This window comes from Panthera leo, chromosome B2 (assembly GCF_018350215.1).
Source record: "Panthera leo isolate Ple1 chromosome B2, P.leo_Ple1_pat1.1, whole genome shotgun sequence".
Taxonomy (NCBI): Eukaryota; Metazoa; Chordata; class Mammalia; order Carnivora; family Felidae; genus Panthera; species Panthera leo.
Window position 1 is genome coordinate 71,203,811 of NC_056683.1, and position 21,765 is coordinate 71,225,575.

The 21,765-nt window shown below is 40.4% G+C and overlaps 1 protein-coding gene and 1 long non-coding RNA gene across 2 annotated transcripts in view; one reads left to right on the top strand and one right to left on the bottom strand.

Annotated features, from left to right (window-relative positions):
* Positions 1-446: 446 nt before the first annotated feature.
* On the bottom strand, positions 447-16,431 carry LOC122220120. Its single transcript, XR_006202684.1, has 3 exons — positions 16,374-16,431; positions 3,826-4,070; positions 447-712 (listed from the first exon to the last, which is right to left on the bottom strand). It is a non-coding gene; the product is annotated as an uncharacterized LOC122220120 (long non-coding RNA).
* A 140-nt stretch (positions 16,432-16,571) lies between these two features.
* Positions 16,572-21,765, top strand: part of SH3BGRL2 (SH3 domain binding glutamate rich protein like 2) — a 56,410-nt gene continuing 51,216 nt past the window's right edge. Inside the window, exon 1 of the mRNA XM_042940396.1 lies at positions 16,572-17,111. Within this exon, the coding sequence (XP_042796330.1) occupies positions 16,572-17,111 (540 nt within the window). The remainder of the gene's footprint in view (positions 17,112-21,765) is intronic.

The following is a 21,765-nucleotide window of genomic DNA, read 5'->3' on the forward strand; positions in this document are numbered from 1 at the left end:
GAATAGACCCTTATTACCAAGTGACCTCTGTGAGACCACTTCTTTGCAGGTAACTTCACAGCCTGGTGCACTTTATGGGTTCATAAAAGTGCAGGCTTTAGAGTGAGACCCATATGCAAATGTGGCTCTGTCACTTACTAGACAAATCCCTTCACCTCTCTGAGGCTTGGCATCCTTGTCTATGAAAGGAGAGGAGTAGCTCCTTCAAAGAGTTGCTGTAACGATGGAGTATGATCGTGCCTGTAGAGTGCCTAATGCCGAACCTGATATTTATTTAACCCTCCACGGTTATGGTTATTTATCTTTCAGGAGCTGTTAGCTCCTCCTGTGTATATGAGTTGTAGCACACATTTAACTGTACCAATCTAAATGTCACATGATTTCTGTGTTTATATTTTTATTAATATTTTGTATTTCTCCTTAAAAAATCTGCTTTAAACCACCCCTGATTTCTTCGGGGTTTTAGTTTGTAAGAATGTCGGCTGAAATCACCTTCTTTTGTCCTGCTGGGGAGGCAGAAGGTCCTGGAGCAGCTGTGAAGGATGTTCCTTAGCATAATGACACAGCATGTCTCACATCAGATGGCCATCAGGTGGCCGGTGGAATACCCACAAGGAGAAGCAGGAGCTCATTTGCATTAGGATCCTGCACCCAGCCTTTCTCCTGAAAGCCCAGGTGAGCTGGCTGCTGAAGGGGTCAACCGTGGGAAAACCTGGGGGAAGCAGAAAACTCCAGCATGGTGAAGAGCTGTAGGCAGGAGTAACAAGAACTAACATTTACAGGGATTCTTGGCTGTGTGGTAGTTCTGTGCTAGGCTTTCCATACACATTTTTCCCATTTCATTCTCATAATGACTATGTATGAGATGGCTTATTATCCTGTTAAGAGGATAGAGAGAGAAGATACATCAGCCATGCTAAGTGACGTACCTGAGGTAACACAGGTGCTTTGTACGCCTGTCTTCCTGATTTCAGAGCATATTCTCTTCCTGGGAAAAACCACATAGCCTCAAGGAGGCTAGCCCTGAATCTGCTCCAACCACCATGTTCAGAGACCAGACGTCATCTTTCTATGGTTACATGAGGGGGGTGGACTGATGACCTCCATGGTCCTTTCCACCTCTCTCATGCTGTTCCTGTCACTTTGAGAAGCTCTGCTCAGTACAAATGCATGGAGTACCTATTTACTAAGTGCCAGATATTTTCTCTTACTGTATTTAGTTCACTTTTGAATTTTCAGCCAACTTTCTTTTTACGATTTTATTTTTAAGTAATCTCTATACCCAACATGGGGCTCAAACATATAACCCTGAGATCAAGAGTCGTATGCTCTACTGACTGAGCCAGCCAGGCAACCCTCAGCCAACTTTTGATTACGAAAAATACCAAAAACCTTGATTCAACAGTTACCAAAATGTTACCATATTTGATTCTTCCATGTCTTTCTCTGTATCTATCTTTATACCATCTATCTGAATTTTTGAAATTAAGTAGTGGTCATCTTGAGATTTCACCCCTAAATATTTAGCCTTGCATCTCCTAAGAATAAGGACATTTTCTTGCATAACCACAAACCACGATCATACTTAAGAAAATTAACAATAGTTCCCTATTTATACCTTAGATTAACAGCCAGTCCAGATTAAAATTTCCTTACCTCTGAAAGCTTTTATAGTTTTTGGGGTTTTTTTTTTTTGGAACCAAGATCCAATCAAGTTTCACTCATTGTATTTGGTTAAGCAAAGCAAACAAAAACAATCCCTTAAACTTTGGTATGTTTGTTTTATTTCATAACATTGATTTTAAGATGAGTCCAGACCAAAGTTTGGTGGAATAACCCATATTCTGGACTTGTCTGATTGTTTTCCTTGTGGTGTTATATAACCCTCCTCCCCCATTTTTCCTGTAAACTAGAAGTTGGGTCTAAAGCCTGGATTGGAATTAGGCTAAACATTTTTAACCCAAATACTTCATAGGTGATTTGTATTTCATATCACTTCAGTCAGGAGACACAGAATGCCAGGTCGTCCAACAATAGTGATACCAAAAACTGTCACTTGGCTAAAGTGACCGTCCACAGGTCCTTCCATTGCAAAGGTATGGGAATGCCTTGAAAATCTGTTTGACAAGCCATGGATATTATGTTCTACAACATCCTTATACTTAAGGCATAAGCATCATTGATAATTATTTAATTGTATATATTATTTAATTGATGGTTGCCACATGGTGATTTTCTAAATTATCATTTATTTTTCATTTATTTATAGGCATACCTTTGTAAACAAGAGCTTTTCTTTACCTATTAGAATGAATTATCATTCCTCTAAAAAGGCCAGGTAAGTGCCTCTTTTTTTTATTGCTGACTTTCAGAGTAAGGAATTGCTGCAAGTTGCTGTCAATGGTGGCAGATTAGTTTTCCCCTCTTCTTTGAGCAGTTCTGCGGACTTGCGACTTTTTATTTATTCAACTTTATAATCAGTTGCCGTCATTTTGGGTGCTTGCTCAAATTGCATCAAACTTGGACAGAGGGAGCTCTTTCAAGCTAGCTGAATCCTGTGTCCTTTGAGATGTCCCCATCATTCTTTGAGCACTGCCCTGCACTATGGCACAAGAAAATGTTCTGGGCTCATCTTGTACTTTCCACGCTCCAGACCAAGAATCAGGCATTTCTCTAAGGAGCCCTGGAATCTTTTATTGGAGAAGAGCATTTAAAAACCAAGATTTCTCTGCTTGGTGGGCTCATTGCCATTGGAGTGTCTTTGCTTCTAAACTGTTTCAATGGCTAAAGCTAAGAAATGTATTTATTTAAATATATCTATTTATTCACATTGCTACTCCAATTCAAATTTAATATTACACGGTTTTTCTTAATTTTTTTGATTTTATATTTGTACCTCTTTTCTCTTATATAGAAAATTTCAGTTACTAATAACCTAACATATTTACTTATTTGCCATAGTCTATAATCTATATATAAAGTAGATTTAAAGTAGAAACACCAGAAAATTACTTGGTGAATTTTAGACATTTTTTGGGGGGGAATTTCTTTTTTGTCCTTAGAGTGTATTCAATTACAGATAAACAGCAAGAGGTGTTCCAAAGTCACCTGAAAGAATTTCCTGTGTATGTCACTCATATGATATATAATTAATTTGTTTCAGTTTGATTTCAAATTTGGTTTGCTTTTATTTTTCTTTTTAATTAAATTTTATTTTGGGGGTTCAGTCTGTTAAGCATCTGACTCTTGATCTCAGCTCAGGTCTTGATTTCAGGGTTGTGAATTCAAGCCCCATGCTGGGCTCCCCGCTGGCTATGAAGCCTACTTTAAAATATATATATATATATGTTGTATGTAAGCCAATTTGACAATAAATTATATTAAAAATATTATATATTATATAAATTATATATATATATATTTAAACAGGTAAAACATGTTTGAGCACTTATATGGCTCAAATTAAAATTATATAAAACATAGAGAAATCACCTATATTCATCCATATCCCTTTTACCTTGCCCCTTTCCTCCACACTGCCTGGCCTCTTTCGGTAACCAATTATTTTATTTCTGTTAGTCTGATATTTTATGTCTGGGTGTGTAATTTCCTCTCCCTTCTTATATAAAAGAAAGTAAATTATATTCACTGATCTGTGCTTTCTTTTTTCCTCCCTCACAATATTAACATGTATCCCGGAGAATCCATATAAGTATAATATCTTCCTCATTCTTTTTATGTTACTGCATGCTTTGTTCAGCAGTCCTATGCTGTTGTTGTTGCTATTTAGTCCAAAAACAAGCAGCTTAGTGTGTATTATCTTACTTGTGGCCCTTTTTGCCTTTGTTTATACCCTTCCAGTCCTCATAGGCATTTGAAGTTTTGACCTCTGCGAAGGCTTTCCAGCTGGGTGGAGGTAGGGAAGGCCAGGTACAGCAGATTCCCAGAAGACTCATCACCTCGATCCACTTGCTTTGCTGGAGATGAGGGTAAATAGGAACTGAACAGCTGCTATTTTCCCACAGATCCTGCCACAGGCACCCTGGGCTTCATCCTGTTTAGATGGAGAGCTGGGGAGTGATGAATGAGGAAAAGGAGTGGCTTTAGCACAGTTTGGTTTTAACTTTCTCTTCTCTAGAAGGCACAAATGCCTCTAGGATCATCTCCCTCTTGTGCTAACTTAAAGGCAATTAAAAAGCAAAGAAACACAGGATTTTACTAACATTCAGAAGTCATATCATTCAGTTGAAGAAACATTGTATTGCACAATGAAGCTGGAGCTCCCATTTTCAAAAATGAATGTTTCTGAAATCTCAGAACAGCCTCAAGTAGACAGCTTTATGCTGACTTTTCCCCCTGCTCATCTCCAAAGCTCATACCACATACATTTGCTAGTTTTCCTTTTCTCCTCTGTATTATACTCATCAATCTCACAGGAATCAGGGTCTGCCTTTTTTTTTTTTCTTTTTCTTTTCTTTCTTTCTTTCTTTCTTTTTTTTTTTTTTTTGGAATGAGAAACAAACACTTTTCCTTGCTGGGTAATTCTTTTGCAAATATATTCCTTGCAACTTCACCTCTTAAGTTATTTGTCCTATTTCTGCCCTATTCTTTTAGAAAAAAAGGTGGGTAAACCAATTTGGTTAAATTAAAAAGGTTTTGCCTTTTCCTAAAATGATTTCCTTCTGGCCTGTATGAGTATGATATGACAAAAGGAAACCAATGCAATGAGGTGTGTTTATTTTTGAATACACCCATGCTAAGTGCATGACTATCCGCCGGCCTGTGAGTTACTTATGCTTCAGCACATGCAGAATAAATTAACTTAGCTCTGAATATATCACCTATTAGTCTTTGGAGGATAACTGTCTCATAGGACTCACAAGAGTCCTGTGTGATGGCCAGCATTCTTTTTAGCCTTGAAGTCACAAGCAGGGTGAAGCAGTGATTATTTCCTGGTCTGAAAGGAAGGGGAGGGGATCATGAGAGAGAAAAGGTACATGTATGGGAAGAAGAGATGGAAGAGTAAACGTGAGAAAAAGGGAGGAAAGGGAGGGAAGAGAATGGAAGAAAGGGAGAAGAATGAGGGGATATTGCAGGGGAAGAATAGAAAGGGCCCAAACTATATCTTGTGGGGCACTTGGCCGGCTGAGTCGGAGGACTATGTGACTCTTGATCTCAGCGTTGAGTTCGAGTCCCACGTTGGGTATAGAGATTACTTAAAAAAACAATAAGATCTTAACAAACATAGGCTTGTGGAAAGAACTCTCCTCTGAGGGTTGAAAGTCATGTTTTCTAGTTCTATATCTTCTGCACACAGTGCCAGAGAATTTGAGGAATTTGGTTGAAAATCAAGCACCTTGGAAAATACAGTGCCTCTTTTTGTTAGTAACCAATACTTACGAGTGCTTACCATGTTCTGGGCACTTATTTAAAAGCACTAGATTGTATTATACTAAGCGAAATGAGTCCATCTGAGAAAGACAAATGTCATACGATTTCACTCATATGTGGAGTTTAGCATATGGGAAGGTGGGGAAGAGAAGAAAGGGAGACTCTTAATGACAGAGAACAAACTGAGGGTTGATGGAGGAAGGTGGGTGAGATATGGGCTAGATGGGTGATGGGTACTAAGGAGGGCACTTGCTGTGATGAATAGTGGGTATTGTATGTAAGTGAATCACTGAATTCTACTTCTGAAGCAAATTTGTTAACTACAATTTAAGTTAAAAAAGAAAAAAAATCTTAAAAAAATAATAAAAGCACTTGGCATGGATTATGTCATTTAATCCCCACTGCAAGGCAAGGACTTAGGTTTTATCTCCATTTTACTGATGTGGAAACTGAGGCACGGATGCTAAATAATTTACTCAAGGTCACACTAAGCAAATGACTGTAGTAGTCACGTAGTCTCTGCTTCATTCACCTCCCTCCCCCACCCAGTGTCCTCCCTCGCTAGCAGAATCTCAGTAGTCTGGGTTGTGATATGCCTACCCTGCATCCTAGCCCCACTGGTTGAACGACAACAGACCTAAACCCATCTTGGCTCTCACATTCTCCTTACTGTTATACATTTTCCCAGCTTCCTTTGCAGGTGGCTATGCGACCAAGTTGTGACCAATGAGGTTTAAGAAGTCCACTAGGGGACTTCTGGGAAAGCTTTTCCTCTGTGATAAGAGGAAAGCATATTTTCTGCTTGCCTTCTTCTAACGACTTGATGAGGGTATGAAATGAAGATTCTATACTTGTGGCTGTAGCAGCCACCTGGCACCCATGAAGCAACAAACCCAAGGAAGAATGTCGTCATGCTAAGGATGGCAAAAGGAAAAGTGGGAAGTGTCGGGGACTCTGAGGACATTGTAGGACTGCTACAATAAACCTGGATTCAGCTCCCTGCACTCTTCTCATTATGTGAAATAATCAAAGGTCACTATGGCTCCTGAAAATTTGTCAGGTTTGGCCAAACATGCAGCTGCATATATATCCACTGATACGGGAACAGAAGTACATTTCAGACACAGGACGCTTGTCTTTGTTTCAGGCTCATAGGTTGCTACTCAGTACTGCCGAGTTGTTTCTTCCAGCGTCTTCCACCTTCAACCTTGACCCTGAGTATACAGTTGTTACTCTTAACCCAGAAACAAAGGCAAACTGTAACAAGTCGCAGGGAAATAGAAGCTGATGAGATTTTTAACTACCTAAAATATGAATCTACTAGCTAAAACAGAAACAATAAAGACACATACTGCAAGTAAACTTCAGATCCACTACAAAGATTCCTTTCAAAGGACCCATATCCCATGGGGATTCTCTGCATTGTTCTCACACAACCACTCACTCACTCACTGACCTTTGTGCTTCTACCCAGGACTTTACTTTGGGCAAAAACATTTCACCCCACCCCCAACACACAGTTTTGTGAATCTTGATATTCTCCACATCCAATAGAGTGCCTACTGCCTAGTAGGAACTTGATAAACGGTCATGGTATGGAATTAAAATTGCTTAATATCCCTCCTAGTGAACAACTATCAAAATCATAAGCTTTCAAAAATTATGAGGACATATTAATATTTTTCTGATCTTGACAGATGATTTCTTAATCACTATTAAATTTTAAAGATATGCAAATTGCTGAAGAGAGGAAGTTTAATAAGTTACTCATAGAGAGCAGGTGTTCAACAAATACATTGAATTGAATGGATTGGGCTTTTATTTATTTATTTATTTATTTATTTATTTTAATTTTTTTAACGTTTATTTATTTTTGAGACAGAGAGAGACAGAGCATGAACAGGGGAGGGGCAGAGAGAGAGGGAGACACAGAATCGGAAACAGGCTCCAGGCTCTGAGCTGTCAGCACAGAGCCCGACGCGGGGCTCGAACTCAGGGACCGTGAGATCATGACCTGAGCTGAAGTCGGACGCTTAACCGACCAAGCCACCTAGGCGCCCCAATGGATTGGGCTTTTAAAAAGCTGTATGTTATTCTCTCTCTCTCCCTCTGCCCCTCCCCCCTCCCAATTTAAATAAATAAATAAATAAGTAAAATTCTTTTTTTTTTTGATGTTTATTTATTTTGAGAGAGAGAACACAACATGGGGAGATGAGCAGAGAGAGAGTGCGAGAGAATCCCAAGCAGGTTCCACACTGTCAACACAGAGCCTGATGCAGGGCTCGAGCCCATTAACCATGAGACCATGACCTGAGCCCAAATCAAGAGTCGGATGCTTACCCAACTGAGTCACCCAGGCCACCCCTAAAATTGTCTTTAAAAAAAGGTAGCACCTGGGTGGTTCAGCAAGTTAGGTGTCTGACACCTGATTTCAGCTCAGGTCGTGATCTCACAGTTATCTCACGGTTATGAGATTGAGTCCTCCAACCCTGGTTCGGATTCTCTCTCTCTTTCCCTCTGCCTCTCCTCTGCTTGTTCTGTCTCTCTCTCTTTCTCAAATTAAAATAAATAAATAAATAAAACTCTCTTAAAAAGCTGTATGTTTTGGGGAAATGTAAACTGTGGTTAAAGTAAAATAAGACTTTTCCACTACACTGTTCTTGGGACAAGAAAAATTTAATGAATTTTTCAAATATGTCTGGTTTACAACTAGGGGGCAAAGAAGGACTAGAATTCCATTATTAAGTGCTTCATTTTGTTATAAACTTAGTGATTATCTGGCCAGATCATGGCTTCTGGGTCTGGTGAGTTGAATTAATAGGGAAGTCTCGCTCTCTGACACCAGTGTTTTGTTTTTTTTTTTAGATTTTTTTTTTTTAAATGTTTAAATTTGAAAGGGAGAGAGAGAGAGAAGGAGGGAAAGAGAACAAGCGGGGGAGGGGTAGAGTGAGAGGGAGATGGAGGTTCTGAAGTGGGCTAAGTGCCTACAGCAGAGAGCCCAATGTGGGGCTTGAACTCACAAACTGTGAGATCATGGCCTGAGCCAAAGTCGGAGGCTCAACCTACTGAGCCACCCAGGCGCCCCTCTGACATCACTGTTGAGTGGAATTCCACTTAATGCAAAAATGACTTCCCTCTGGAAAGACTGTATTTAAACCTAAAGGCACTTACTGCAGTGGAGACTGAAGTAGAGTGATATCCACAATGAAAGTTGCCCCGAATGAATTGGAAAGGGATGGATGCAAAGAACTGAGGAAAAGAAGTGATAACCTAATGTTAAAGTGTTTCTATATGTTTTTCTCATCCTTTGTTTTTTTTGTTTTTAAGGAAAGAGTCAAGAAATAAACATAAAGACCTCATTGTTCTTGTTGAAATCATTATGGTTCAAGGTACTAAAATATACTAAAAGCAAATGTTCACAATTTCCATTCAGTAAGCCCTTGAAAATCACAGGAAAAAATAATAAAAATAATTGTTACAACAATAATAACACTTTGTTTGTTTAACCTTAGTTTTCCATTTTCTTTAATTGTAGCTATATATAAACATTTTCTTATACTTCCTCTGTTGCAATTATTCTAAATGGCCTTTATGCCTAGCATAATAGGAAATTATACCGAACTGAAAACTCATTAGCAATGTATTCATGAGGAATCAAAATAATTTCAGATTCAACAATAACCTAAATGTAAATTTTTGTTTATTACAATATGGTAATCACTTATAAAGGCAGTGAACTAATAACCAAAACATTGTAGAGTACTGGAAGTTCTCCTAACTTGTGTTGCCTACAACTATGTAAGTAATATCAACTTTTAATCTTTATTTTGTTATGGTGATATCATCTTCTGACCTGGAATGTAATCTTGGGGGGGTGGGGGGAGAATTTTATATATCGCTGTCTCCAAAAATAGTTGATTAGGACAGTCCTTCCAGATTAAGAAAATTTAAAAAGCACCACAATCTAGTCATTTCCTTCAAGCATATTGTTCATGTTTCATCCTCCAGTTTAGCCATAATCTCTGTGAGGATAGGGACTGTGTTTGATTTACTGCTGAATTCCCAGCACTTAGCATAGCATCTGGCACATACTGAATGAATATAGCTGAAAGAAATCAACTGCACACAAGGTTTTTAGTCCTCCAAGCGGACCAGCAGATCTCAAAACCTCCTTGTTATAGTTCCAAGATGGTGGCTTATGCCATCCAATTTTCTTCCCATATACCTTTTTTCAGTTTCTGGGGGGAATAAGGCATGGAAGAAATGAAAGTGTTTTCTCTTGTCAGAGAGGATAGGGAGCCCTCTGGGTTAGGTTGAATATGTACAGATTCAAAAATATGTCCTGAATATTGGTTTCAAGGCTTATTCCCTACTTTATGATTTCCCTTCATTTCTTAAACATGAGCGCTGAAAGTTCCATCCGGTTCAGGGACTATTAGCGTGTTCCTGTTAACTAAGCCTTTATTTTATTAAAAATAGAATGAGCCTGATGAAGCAACATAAAAGCATCAGATGAATTCTCTTATGGAATTCAAGCTGCCATTATTTGACTTCATTACTGCTTCATTTCACTGATATTCCTTTTATCTTAAGTATGGCCTTCTCTAAACTTCATTAACATCAAAAAGTTTTTGTTAAGTACTTTAACTGAACATGGCACTGTACAAAGAGGCTTATACAAACCAGATCCTTGTTATTTAGAAAGTTAAACTCACAGACATGAAACAGAAATATTTATGAAATTTATGTGCTTTATGCAAATGAAGGCAATTCTCTGATTTACTTTATGTGATTAGCAGTAGCTAATACTCATTGAGTCCTAACTACGTTTACGGCACTGTGTAAAAAAGCACCTTACACGCATCTTCTCCATAAAGCCCCCAACAACAACGAGGAAGGTGGGGTGTCCCAGGCTAAGTGAATTGCCTAAGGAAGGTCATACATCTGTGACATTAATTCAGGTCTGGCTCAGAGACCTGTGCCTTAACCGCTCTGACCTACCCCTGCCCTCTAGCTTATAACCTCCTCTCCCACAAATCCTTCACCCATCAGCAGCCAAATGTGCCAACTCAGCTCTCAGAGGAACAACTGCCTGGAGCCCGGCAGGGATTTGTGACAGGCATGGTGTAGTGACTGGAGTGCCTCAAGTTAAATCCTTGGGGAGCTGGATAGTATTGGATTAAATGCTGTTAAAAACAGGACAGCTTTGACAGAACAGAATTATCAATCAGATTCAATTCCATTCTAAAAATACAATCTGGACAGTTGAGACTCCAGACTGTTTAGAAGAGCTCTTTAATCTGTAGATAAACCTTACTGAAGAATGTCCCTGATTCCCCTTCAAGTTTCTGTCCTTGCTTGTCCCCTCTCATCAGTCCCCAACTTCCAATTTGAAAAGACGATACCCTGGTTTCTATTGGCTCATCAGTCCTCAAGCTGCTGCAGTCTGGCTAATGCTTCCATTTTTCCACTGGCAGTGCTCTCGCAAAGGTCAGCAATAATAACAAATGATTATTATAATAACACCTAGTGCTTCTTGTGGATTTATTGGGCACCAAACACTGGGCTCAAGGTTTTATTTACATTGGAGGGAGAAACCTGGAGAACAGGAGGATTGCACAGGTCTTGGGGAGATTTTGGCTTAGTTAACTCAGTTTTTTAAAAATTAACTTGACATGGAAATAGCAGAATACTTCAGACAAAAATCCAGTTTTGAGATGTGCTGTGCTGTTTGCTACAATCCGTATGATGAATCTTTTGCACTTGGACCCTCCTCAGGCAAATTATTATTATTATTATCTTGGTGTTTTTATTTTTGAGAGAGAGAGAGAGAGAGAGAGAGAGAACGAGTGGGGGGAGAGGCAGAGAGATAGAGAGAGAGAGACACAGAACCTGAAGCAGGCTCCAGGCTCCGAGCTGTCAGCACAGAGCCTGAGGCGGGGCTTGAACTCTTGAACTGTGACATCATGACCTGAGCCAAAGTCAGATGCTTCACCGATTGATTCCCCCAAGCGCCCCTCAGGCAAGTGATTTACTGTCCATACTTTACATGGATATTCTGGTTAGGATTTACAGTAGTCAAGAAAAGACCTCTCCACTTAAACTAGCTCAAGATAAAAGATGGAGGTTATAAAACAGCAATCCAAGGGCAGGAACTGTGGTACACCTGGATTCATGGAAGCTGAGACTAGAAGACAGCGGCCAGCTCTTCGTTAGTGTTTCTACTTTTCATTCCACAGAGGCTCCATTCTCCTGTTACAGACCGACTTCCTCTTATTCTTCATTCTGTTCCCTCATTCCTTAACTTGCTCAAAGCTCCTTATCCCCACTCCACCCCCTTGCAGCATTCTCCTTTATGTTCCTACTACCAATTGCCTTAGTCTTTTGATTTTCCAACTGTAAATTCCTGGAAAATCCCCATTATGTATTTCCAAGCCTGGTCACATATGTCATAAATTACTTTCAAGCTGCAATAATAGGTCACACTGAGGGAAGTACACAGACATGGTCCAAACATCAGTAACCAGGTAGAGTGGGAATACCCTTCAAACAGATATCACAGGGCATCATTTGGAGAATATCCTAAGCATAATTAACCTTCATAAAAATATTGAATAAAAGCCATTACTTATGCTTATTTTATAGACATGAAAATTGAAGCTTAGAGAGGTACAAAATAATTTGTCCAAGAAATTAAGTGGCAAAGCTGAAATGTGAACACAGGCTGCCAGCTAACAAACTCAAAGCCTCTATTTTTATTTTCTTTCTTGACTTTCAGGCTGAGTAACATTCTTGCTATTCTCTACTTCCTTAAACTTAGAACCCTACTGTTAGGTTTACTGTATTCTTTCAGTTTTGTGTTTTTTCTGATGGTTCCTCCACTCCCTTTAATTCCTTGTTCTCCTTCCAGTTCTTACATGTAGGAGTTCTCCAAAGGACTCTTCATGGCTCCTTCATGTTTCTTTCTGTATGTGCTTTTTAGGCAAATTCATAGGTTTTTACAGATTTGAATACACTTAGACACTATGGTTTCCTCAACTGGGGTTCTTAGACACACATGTCCCCCACCCCACCCAAGAGACTTGTGGATAGAATTTAGGGAGTTCATGAACTTGAATGAGAAAAAAATTAACATCTTTATATTTTCACCAGACTCCAACAGAAATTTACTAATCCTTTCAATTATGAATGTATCAACAAACCACTGTAATAGCAGCAAACATCTGTGACTTTGTTGCCAACAAAAATCATAGGTATTTTAATATTTTCCAACTGTTGCAAATCTCTTAAAATTTTATGTCTTCTCATTATACTTCAAAATCACAGTGGCTCACCTCACACCTATCAGAATGGTTAAAATAAAAAACACAAGAAACAACAAGTGTTGGTAAGGATGTGGAGAAAAAGGAACCTTTTTGCACTGTTGGTGGGAATGCCACTGGTGTTTCCAAGCTGTGGAAAACACTATGAAGGTTTCTCAAAAAGTTAAAAGTAGAACTACTCTATGATCCAGTAATCATGCTCCTTGGTATTTACCCCCAAAATACAAAAACACTAATTCAAAGGCATGTGCAACCCTATGTTTATAGCAGTGTTATTTACAATAGCCAGGTATGGAAGCGGCCCAAGTGTCCATCGACAGATGAATTGATAAAGAAGATGTGGTATATACACACGATGGAATATTATTTAAACATAAAAAGAAAGAAATCTTGCCATTTGCAATGACATGGATGGAGCTAGAGAGTATAATGCTAAGTGAAATGTCAGAGAAAGACAAATACCATATGATTTCACTCATATATAAAATTTAAGAAACGAAACAAATGAGCCAGGGGAAAAAGAGGAAAGAGAAAGAGAAAGAGAGAGAGACAGACAATCCAAGAAACAGACCCTTAACTATTGACAACAAACTGATGCTTACCAGAGGGGAGGTGGGTGGGGGAGATGGGTGAAACAGGTAATAGGGATTAAGGAGGGCACTTGTTATGAGGAGCACTGGGTGATGTATGGAAGTGTTGAATCACTGTATTGTACACCTGAAACTAATATAGCACCATACGTTAAAACAAATTAAACTGAAATAAATTCAAAAAATAACAAAAATACTGCACTCCTTTATTTCGATAACTGTTTTTGCAATATCACTAATCCTGACCCCTTTATTTTCTGTATTTAGAAACTTATTTTTTTGAGAAAGGGTTCATAGACTTTGCCAGACTACTAAAGGTTAAAAACTCCTGTTTTAAAACACTCTAGGCTGTTAATAAACCTTATTACGGTGATAATTTCACAATGTAAATGTATGTCAAATCATCACGTTGTACACCTTGAATTTACACAACACTATATGTCAATAAAGCGAAGAAAAAAACCCACGCTAGCCAGATGTCCTATCATGACTTATAAACAGGTTCAAGTCTTAGGCAATGCAGAGGCAGCTTCCTTAAAGCCTAATGACCTACTCAGTTTTCTGAGTTCTGTCTTTAAGCTTTGGCTGCCTGCTTTATCTGCAGACTTTACTTGTCAGATGGGCACCTAATCCTCCCTGTGGTATGATACCCTTGTGTTGATCTTGGGCCTCTAGTTTATATCCCAGATTGCTTTCTACTCTCACTCATTCTTACATTTTGTTTATTAACTCCGGGTCTCAACTCCACACTAGCTGTTGTGGGTCCCTGGACTGCTAACACTTTGTCCTGCATATAAACTTTTTCACCAGTGTGGAATAAACCAGAACTATTACCAGAGTAATCTTCTTGAAGTATAGCTCTGATCATATCCTTTCTTTCCTCTGAATGCTTACAAGTTCAGTATAAACTTCTCAGTGAGGGTAATTTTGATTGCCCAAAACTGAAACCTATTTGAGGTGGCTTAAGTAAGATGAGAAATATATGATATGGATACAGGGATATTATGCAGACATTATGAGTAGGGGTATAGGAACAAGTTGAGCCATAAACAAGGAGTGGCAAACTTTTTCTGTAAAGGGCCAAATAGTAAATGTATTAGGCTTTGCAGTTTCTGTCACTGTGGCATAGGCAATATGAAAAGAAATGAGTTCCAATAAAACTTTATTTATAAAACACACAATTTGCCACACAGCTCATAATTTTAGGACCCCTGGACTAAAACATTATCAGGACTCGCTGAAACTCATTTCCATCACTATCCACAAGTCTGCTTTGTTCTCTTCCTACTGACTAGCTTCTTCAGCTTCTCTGGTTCCCATGTTAGAACGTGGCTTCTGAAAGCTCTGAGCTTCCGTGTCACAAGTTAAAGTTTAAGCTCTCTCTTTCTTTGCCGGTGCTAATTCCAAGTCCTTAGGGTACGGATATTGTCTGGCCCAGTTTGGGGCCTAGACCAATTAGCTGTGGCCAGCGGTCTGGGTCTTGCTGTATGAACAGGGCTTTGGGAGCCACCCCTACAATGTCTTAGGTCAGAGCTGAGGGACAGGTTTCAGAAAAGAGCAAGGAGCTGGGAAGACAACCCAGTGAGAGCCTTCTGTTGCATTCATTCAAACCTACATTTTCAACATTATCCCTACTAGACCTCTCCTATCCCTTTCTGAAGTACAACCAACTCCTTGTCGATCTCATAAATTCTGCATATTCTCACCCTGCATTCCCCCTATCTGCCAGTAGATATTCTTCTACTCATCTTCAAAGTCTCTTCTAAAAAGCCACCCTTTCCTTTAAATCCACACAACAATCTATTGGTCTTGTTCTGCTGCTATTTCTGTACCTTTTTGTTTTGCAGACAATAGGTGCTCTGCTGGGGAAATGACTTATTTAACTTTTTATCCACTTTGGTACCTTTCAGAGAATAGCCTCTGAGTTCCTATTGGTTGAGTTTAACTATACCTTCAAAGCTGAATAACTCCAAACTAAATAAAATGTTGACTTTCAAGAGTGGCAGTTATATAGGAAACATAGTATCTACTTTTAAGGAAATTATTTAAAAATTTAAAAGTATCCATTTCCAAATTTATGGTAGCTAAATTAAAGTACATATGCAGAGAGATATTAATTACAGCAAAACTTACATTGAATGTTATTATATACTAAGAAGAAATAAAGTCCCATTAGGATTGTATCATCTGTTAATGTACCAAATTAAAAAGGAATACTGTAGGGGCACCTGGGTGACTCAGAGCTTTAAGCTCAGATTTCAGCTCAGGTCATGATCTTGTGGTCCCTGAGTTCCAGCCCCGTGTTGGGCTCTGTGCTGACAGCTCAGAGCCTGGAGCCTGCTTCAGATTCTGTCTCTCTCTCTCCGAACCTCCTTCGCTTGCACTCTCTCTCTCAAAAATAAATAAATATTTAAAAAAAAATACTACAGAAATAACGTAAGAGAATAGGAAAGGTTATAAACTTGAAATATTAAAAACTGCTCTAAAACGCAAATGCTCCAAAAATGATTAGTACTCGTGCAAGAAATTTACCAAAGAGCCAGAGATCTCATCATCTAATTTCTTTCTTTCTAGAACTATTAATTAACATTGTTCCCAGAACTGTGCTAAAATCCCCTGCTGAAAGGAATAAAGTAAATACAGTAACTGCAGGGAAAACTGGTTCACATCCACGAAACGGTTGCAAGGCTTGCGCTTTTCTGAAACAGAAAACACTTGTTAAATAACTATTCCTAAACTATTAGCAAACTACATAAAAGCTTTTTATTTAACACCATCCTCCTGGGAGACTGCGTTGGAATGTGCAGCGGGTCTGAAAAAGGCACAGATTTGGCTCAATTGTAAATATTAGGTGCAAAGAGGCGAAGCCATTGTGCAGAGTAGGGGGTGGGGAGGGTGGGGTCCTGATTCCCAATGTTGATAGAAGGACTCCAATTTCGCTTGGTATTCATTTTTCTACTACAATTACAGTTTTGCTAAGAAAAATAAAATATCAGTTGTGCTCTCATCAGGCTTCTAATTTGCAGTGCCTACAGAAAAAGAAAACGTCTCATTTAGCTAAAAGAATCACCTTTCCGCAATCTCCAGAGCCTCGGGGAAAACGGAGGAGCGCCCAGCCCCACCCCACCGCCCCCACCGCGGCCACCTCCTGAAAGCCCAGCCCGCTCCACCCGCCGCCGCAGGTCGTTTGGGCTTGCCCGGCGCTAGCCGCCCTAAGACCCTGGGTCTCCGCGGCTCGAACCAGTCTGTCGGGCGGTTCTGCGTGGGGATGCTCCAAATCACTAAGCCACAACACAGAACCCAAGCTTGGACTCTGAACCAAGCCCTTTTGCCTAGTTTTCTCTTTCCCCGTTTCGCCAGAATCCTCACCACCCCTCGTCACAGCCTCGTCACAGCCTCGCCCCAGCCTCGGGGTCCTCTGCAGCCACCTGCGCGTGTACGCTATTGTCACGCAGTAAGGAGGGGCTGCAAGGCGCTCAGCCCACCAGGCACTCCAGGGAGAGACCGAAACTACAACTCCCATCACGCCCCACAGCCTGTTCCCTCCTCCTCCTTCCCTCCCCCCTCCTCCCTCGGCCAGCGGCCGGGAGGCTCTGGGCTTTTATCTGCGGACCGGCGGGAGGGAGTCAGGTCCCCGCGATCTTCCCCGACCCGAGCGATCTGCCCAGCGGCGGCGGCGGCGGCTCTTAGCCGGGTTTTGCCTCCGCGTCCCCGCCAGCCCCGAACCCGCGGGGGCAGACGGTCCGTCCGCGCGTGCGAGAGGATGGTGATCCGCGTGTTCATTGCCTCCTCCTCGGGTTTCGTGGCGGTGAGCACCGTGGGGACTGGCAGAGGGCGGGGGTCGGGTCTGGGGGGCTCTTGGGCGCAGAGCGCGGGTCCTGCGGGAGGTGCGCGGCGCACGCCCCTGCGCGTCTCGGTGCGCTGCGCGTCGGAACGCGCGAGACCGCGCCGGGCAGGTGATCCATCACACTTGCACAACAATGAAAAGGGCGGGGAGCAAAGGTGGGTGGGGGACCCCAGCTCGCCCACAGGCCCACTCAACTCGGCCTGAAAGGGAGACAGCACAGCGGGGAAAATGGAGTCTGCGGGGAAACCCCCAGCTCCAGTCGTGTGATTTGGGAATTTGGGGAAGGGGTACTCTGAGAGCTTCGGGGGTCCCGCTTCCCTTCGTGTTAGTTCTTCCCGATGTGGGACCTTCGGCCTGGTTAAATTTTATATAACCAGCTTTTATGTAGGCTGCTTGGTTTGCTAACCTAGCTCCTGAATGAAACAAGTTTAAGTAGTAATTGCTCTTCACCCTCCCTTCCTTTCCACCCAGTTCATTAGTTTAAACCTGCGCAAAGAGAACTGTAAACTAGGTTTGTCCTGTCGTGCCAGGGTTTTCTTACTTGTTTTGTCTTTTTTTTTTTTTTTTTTCCTTAGGATGCTATGAATATTTTCTTTATGTAAATGTGTGTGCTTGGTTTCTTTCCCCTTGTAGTGCAGTGGTCAATTTCATCTTGAGGATGTATAAAGTGTGGTTTCTCTAATTATTTTAAGTTGTGTTTGGTCGATATTTTGGCTTTTTAATTTTTTTAGGAAGAAGTTTTTGGGAAGAAGAGAAAAATAGCTAGATGTCAGACTGTAAAGAAAAAATGCAGTAGTATACTTGATAGAGCTCACTGGGTAATAAGACATGTAGCAGGATGTTTTACATGATTATTAAAACTTGGTTTCCTTAGTAAGAGTTAAGCTGTTAAGAGGTTCCTTGGTGAGATATATAATCAAAAACATCAAAACTGCAATATTGGTTGCTTAAAATTTGGTCAGTTGTCTGCCCAGCAACAACCAGATTGTCCCAAAATTTGTTTCTGAAGCTGGTGGGATGGAGGATGGAATAAAATGTTGCTTGTAAATCCTTATAAACGACGGAGACTTTTTATTTAAAAAGAAAGCAACACTGTAGTACCAAAAAAAGACCCCTTTTCATTAGGAATAGATGGGAAACTCCACCTTAATCTTTACATGCAGGCATGTGGTGGTCCCCATACTCCTGATAGTTTGGGTATTTCTAGTTATTTGTGGTTGCTTAGTCATTCCTGTCTTTTACAGATTTCTCTACTGAACTACACTTCATGTGTTTGGAAACCCATATTGTTTTGTGCATAGATTTTGTTTTTCAAATGCACTTCTTCATAAGAATGCTATATATAGACTTTTTGGTTTCACCACCAACTAGCATGCTCAGTAATTGTTCCAGTAGCATTTTTTGATTATGGAAATGCTGATCTGTAGTATTAAGAAGCCTACGTTAGTTTGGACAAGTCAAAGTCAAAACTTCAGGCACTTACTTGGCTTAGCCTATCAGCAGGTAATATACAAGATAGCTCTGGAATTTTGCATCTCTGTTTCCTCAAATCCATTAACATTTATTGCCTGCCTGCTATGCCCTTTTTTAATTTTATATTTACTGTTATGTGTTTTGTCCATGAAGCTAGATTTAAGAAACCTAAGTTTTAGTGCAGAATCTGGCTTGTGGTGTAAGCTTGGATAAGGTGCTCATCTCTTCCTGAGTTAGAATGAAGGATGGTGATGAATTGCTCAGAATTACATTCTAGCTTTAAACTGCTTTGACTTCATCAGTTGGGTAAATGTGGATAAACCCTTGTAACAGTGTCTTTTATTTTAAATGCACTTTAAATGCCTCAAAGTGAGTTTATTCTTTTTGTTTTCCTTTTTTAAATTTTTAATGTAACATATTGTCAAATTGGCTAACAGTGTGTAAAGCATGCTCTTAGTTTTTGGGGTAGATTCCCGTGGTTCATCGCCGATGTACAACACCCAGTGCTCATCTCAACAAGTGCCCTCCTCAATGCCTGTCACCCATTTTCCCCTCTCCCCCACCCCAAAGTGAGTTTATTCTTTTCCTTTGGTGTTCTACTGTGATGTCTCAGGTCCCCTCACTGCCCCGCCTAGTAGTATGTGTTCTGACATGATTTGATTTGAGCTAGAAGACATAATCTGTTATATATACAGCCCATAAACAGTAATTCTCTATCTCAATGGACCTAACTTTTTTAGGTCTCAGACGATCCTTAGTCATTGAGTAATTCCCAATTATAATATCATCTCCTATATTAATACAGCTTTTTTGTAATTATGTAATATTTATACTTTCGGTGATGATAAGTTTATGCTTCTATGCAAGAATAATGATTTCTAAGAGATAATGAAATTGTTTAAGTTAACTATTGGCCTGGGGAGGCTGATAGGGCTTATGGCATTAAGCTATATTAAGCTTTGGTGGCATAGCAGTAATGTTTTCCTTCCAGCAGTGTTATGTTGACCATTGGCCCTGTTTATTTGGTGACCAACTGTGACGAGCAAGTGCATGGGAGAACAAATAATTTGACTTCCAAGTCAGTTTAGTTCTAGCTGAAGTTTATTAAACCACAAGGAAGGAATGTAGCTAGAAGTTGACTTTGCTAAGTGGGTTCCTGTTATTTCCAAAAAGGTTCTCTGCCCCAAACAGCAATAGATTTAAACAATCTATTTAGAAAATATCCTCGTCTTGTTCTGACTTCTCTGAATTCTCCAGCGTCAACACATAACAGTGGTATTTGTAATAATTAACACCAAGGGGTGGTTGCCCTTTTATCCTCCCCAGCTCCAGGTAAAACATGCTTTTTCTAGGAAATAAAAGGGATGCCACGTTATTATGCCATGAATACCTAAAAATCAGATTTCATATGCAGGTGATAACGTTGCTGTCATTCATATTGTTGTGAAAGGCATTTAATTAGTCCTAAGAAAACAGTATATTCTAAAAGTGCCATTTTAAAATTTAATTTATTCTGGTTGTGTACCCAAAAGGTGGGGGTGGGGGGAGTCATGGTAACTTTATTCAGGAAATACATTGATATGGCTTTTTAATTTAAAAATACTGGCATCAGTCAATTATTTCATTCACTCATTCATTCATTATTTTATTCATTCAACAAGTATTTTCTAAGGGTCTGCTCCTTGCCTCTCTCTGTCCTTGGTCTTGTGGGCAATTGGAAGAGAATAGAGGATGTAGTCTTTGTCCTCAAGGAATTTAGGTGGGGACTGGGTGGGGAGGTAAGATAGGATAGCTAAAACCACCAGTAATAAAGTACAGACCAAGGACACTTGCCTCTTTCAGAACACATTATCAGAGATAGAAATAATATAGGGGCTGAGGGATACATTGCAGGATGTCAGATAAGGAGGAAATGTGCCAGAAATCATAAAATATGCATGTGGGAGCCTTAGGCAGATGGCAGGGAGAGGAATTGAGTTAGATTTGGAGCCAGGGAGAGAGTGCAGGGTCCACCTTGTTCAGGCTGGAAAGGGAGGAGCTTTTGATAGAAGAAGGCAGACAGCAGATGTCCCTGTGGACTTCTTTGGAGGACAGGGTAGACTTTAAGTTCCTGCAGGAAGCCCTTGATAACAAACTCTGTAGTGCTCGGCATCTCAGAGACGTCTTCAGTATCTGCAGCTTGCGTGTTGTCCCACGTCTTTTGTCCCCAGGTAACAAGGGGCTCTCTGGCAAGGAGGGACGTCTGGTATGTGATTTTTAATTTTTTTTTTTAACATGTATTCATTTTTGAGACAGAGAGAGACAGAGCATGAATGGGGGAGGGTCAGAGAGAGGGAGACACAAAATCTGAAACAGGCTCCAGGCTCTGAGCTGTCAGCACAGAGCCCGTTGCGGGGCTGGAACTCACGGGCTTCGAGATCATGACCTGAGCTGAAGTCGGCCGCTTAACCGACTGAGCCACCCAGGCGCCCCTGGTATGTGATTTAAAAAAAATCTTTACCCCTCTGCTTGTCTTGAGTAAAATGTCTCTAAAAAAATAAAATCTTTCACTCTTCGTTAAAGTTTCTGGGCTCAGTTGTTAGAGCTGGAAGAAAACCTAAAGGAATTTTCTAGTGAAGTCCAACCACCTAAAATCACAGAGAAGGAAATTTGGGCTTGGAAATTCAGTGGCTTATCCTGAAGTCATTTGTGTCACTCAACACAGATCCAAGGGTTAAACAGAAACTAGGTCTCCTGACTCCTGAATGTATTCATTCTTGTGTTCATTCAGCAATGCATTCATTGATGCATCCATTGACCCTTGAATTCATCAAATAATCATTGAAAACCTACCAAGTACCAGGCTCTGTGTAAGGTGCTATTAGGTGCTAGGTGTATGTGAAGTCAGAAGAACAGAAACTCTGGCCTTAGGGCACAAGTCAATGCTCACTTTTCAGCCTCAGAGCCTTGGGATGCAAACCATTTAAACAAGGAGATCAATGCGGGCTTGGGCAGTGTTTCTGAGAAGCTGGGTGAAATGAACAGTATATGCATGGATGTTGGAGAGGGACCATCACTGGGAGCAAAAGATATAAAGAAATTGGAAACAAAGTTGGAAGCAAAAGATATAAAGAAATTGGAAACAAAGTTGGAAAATACAGCG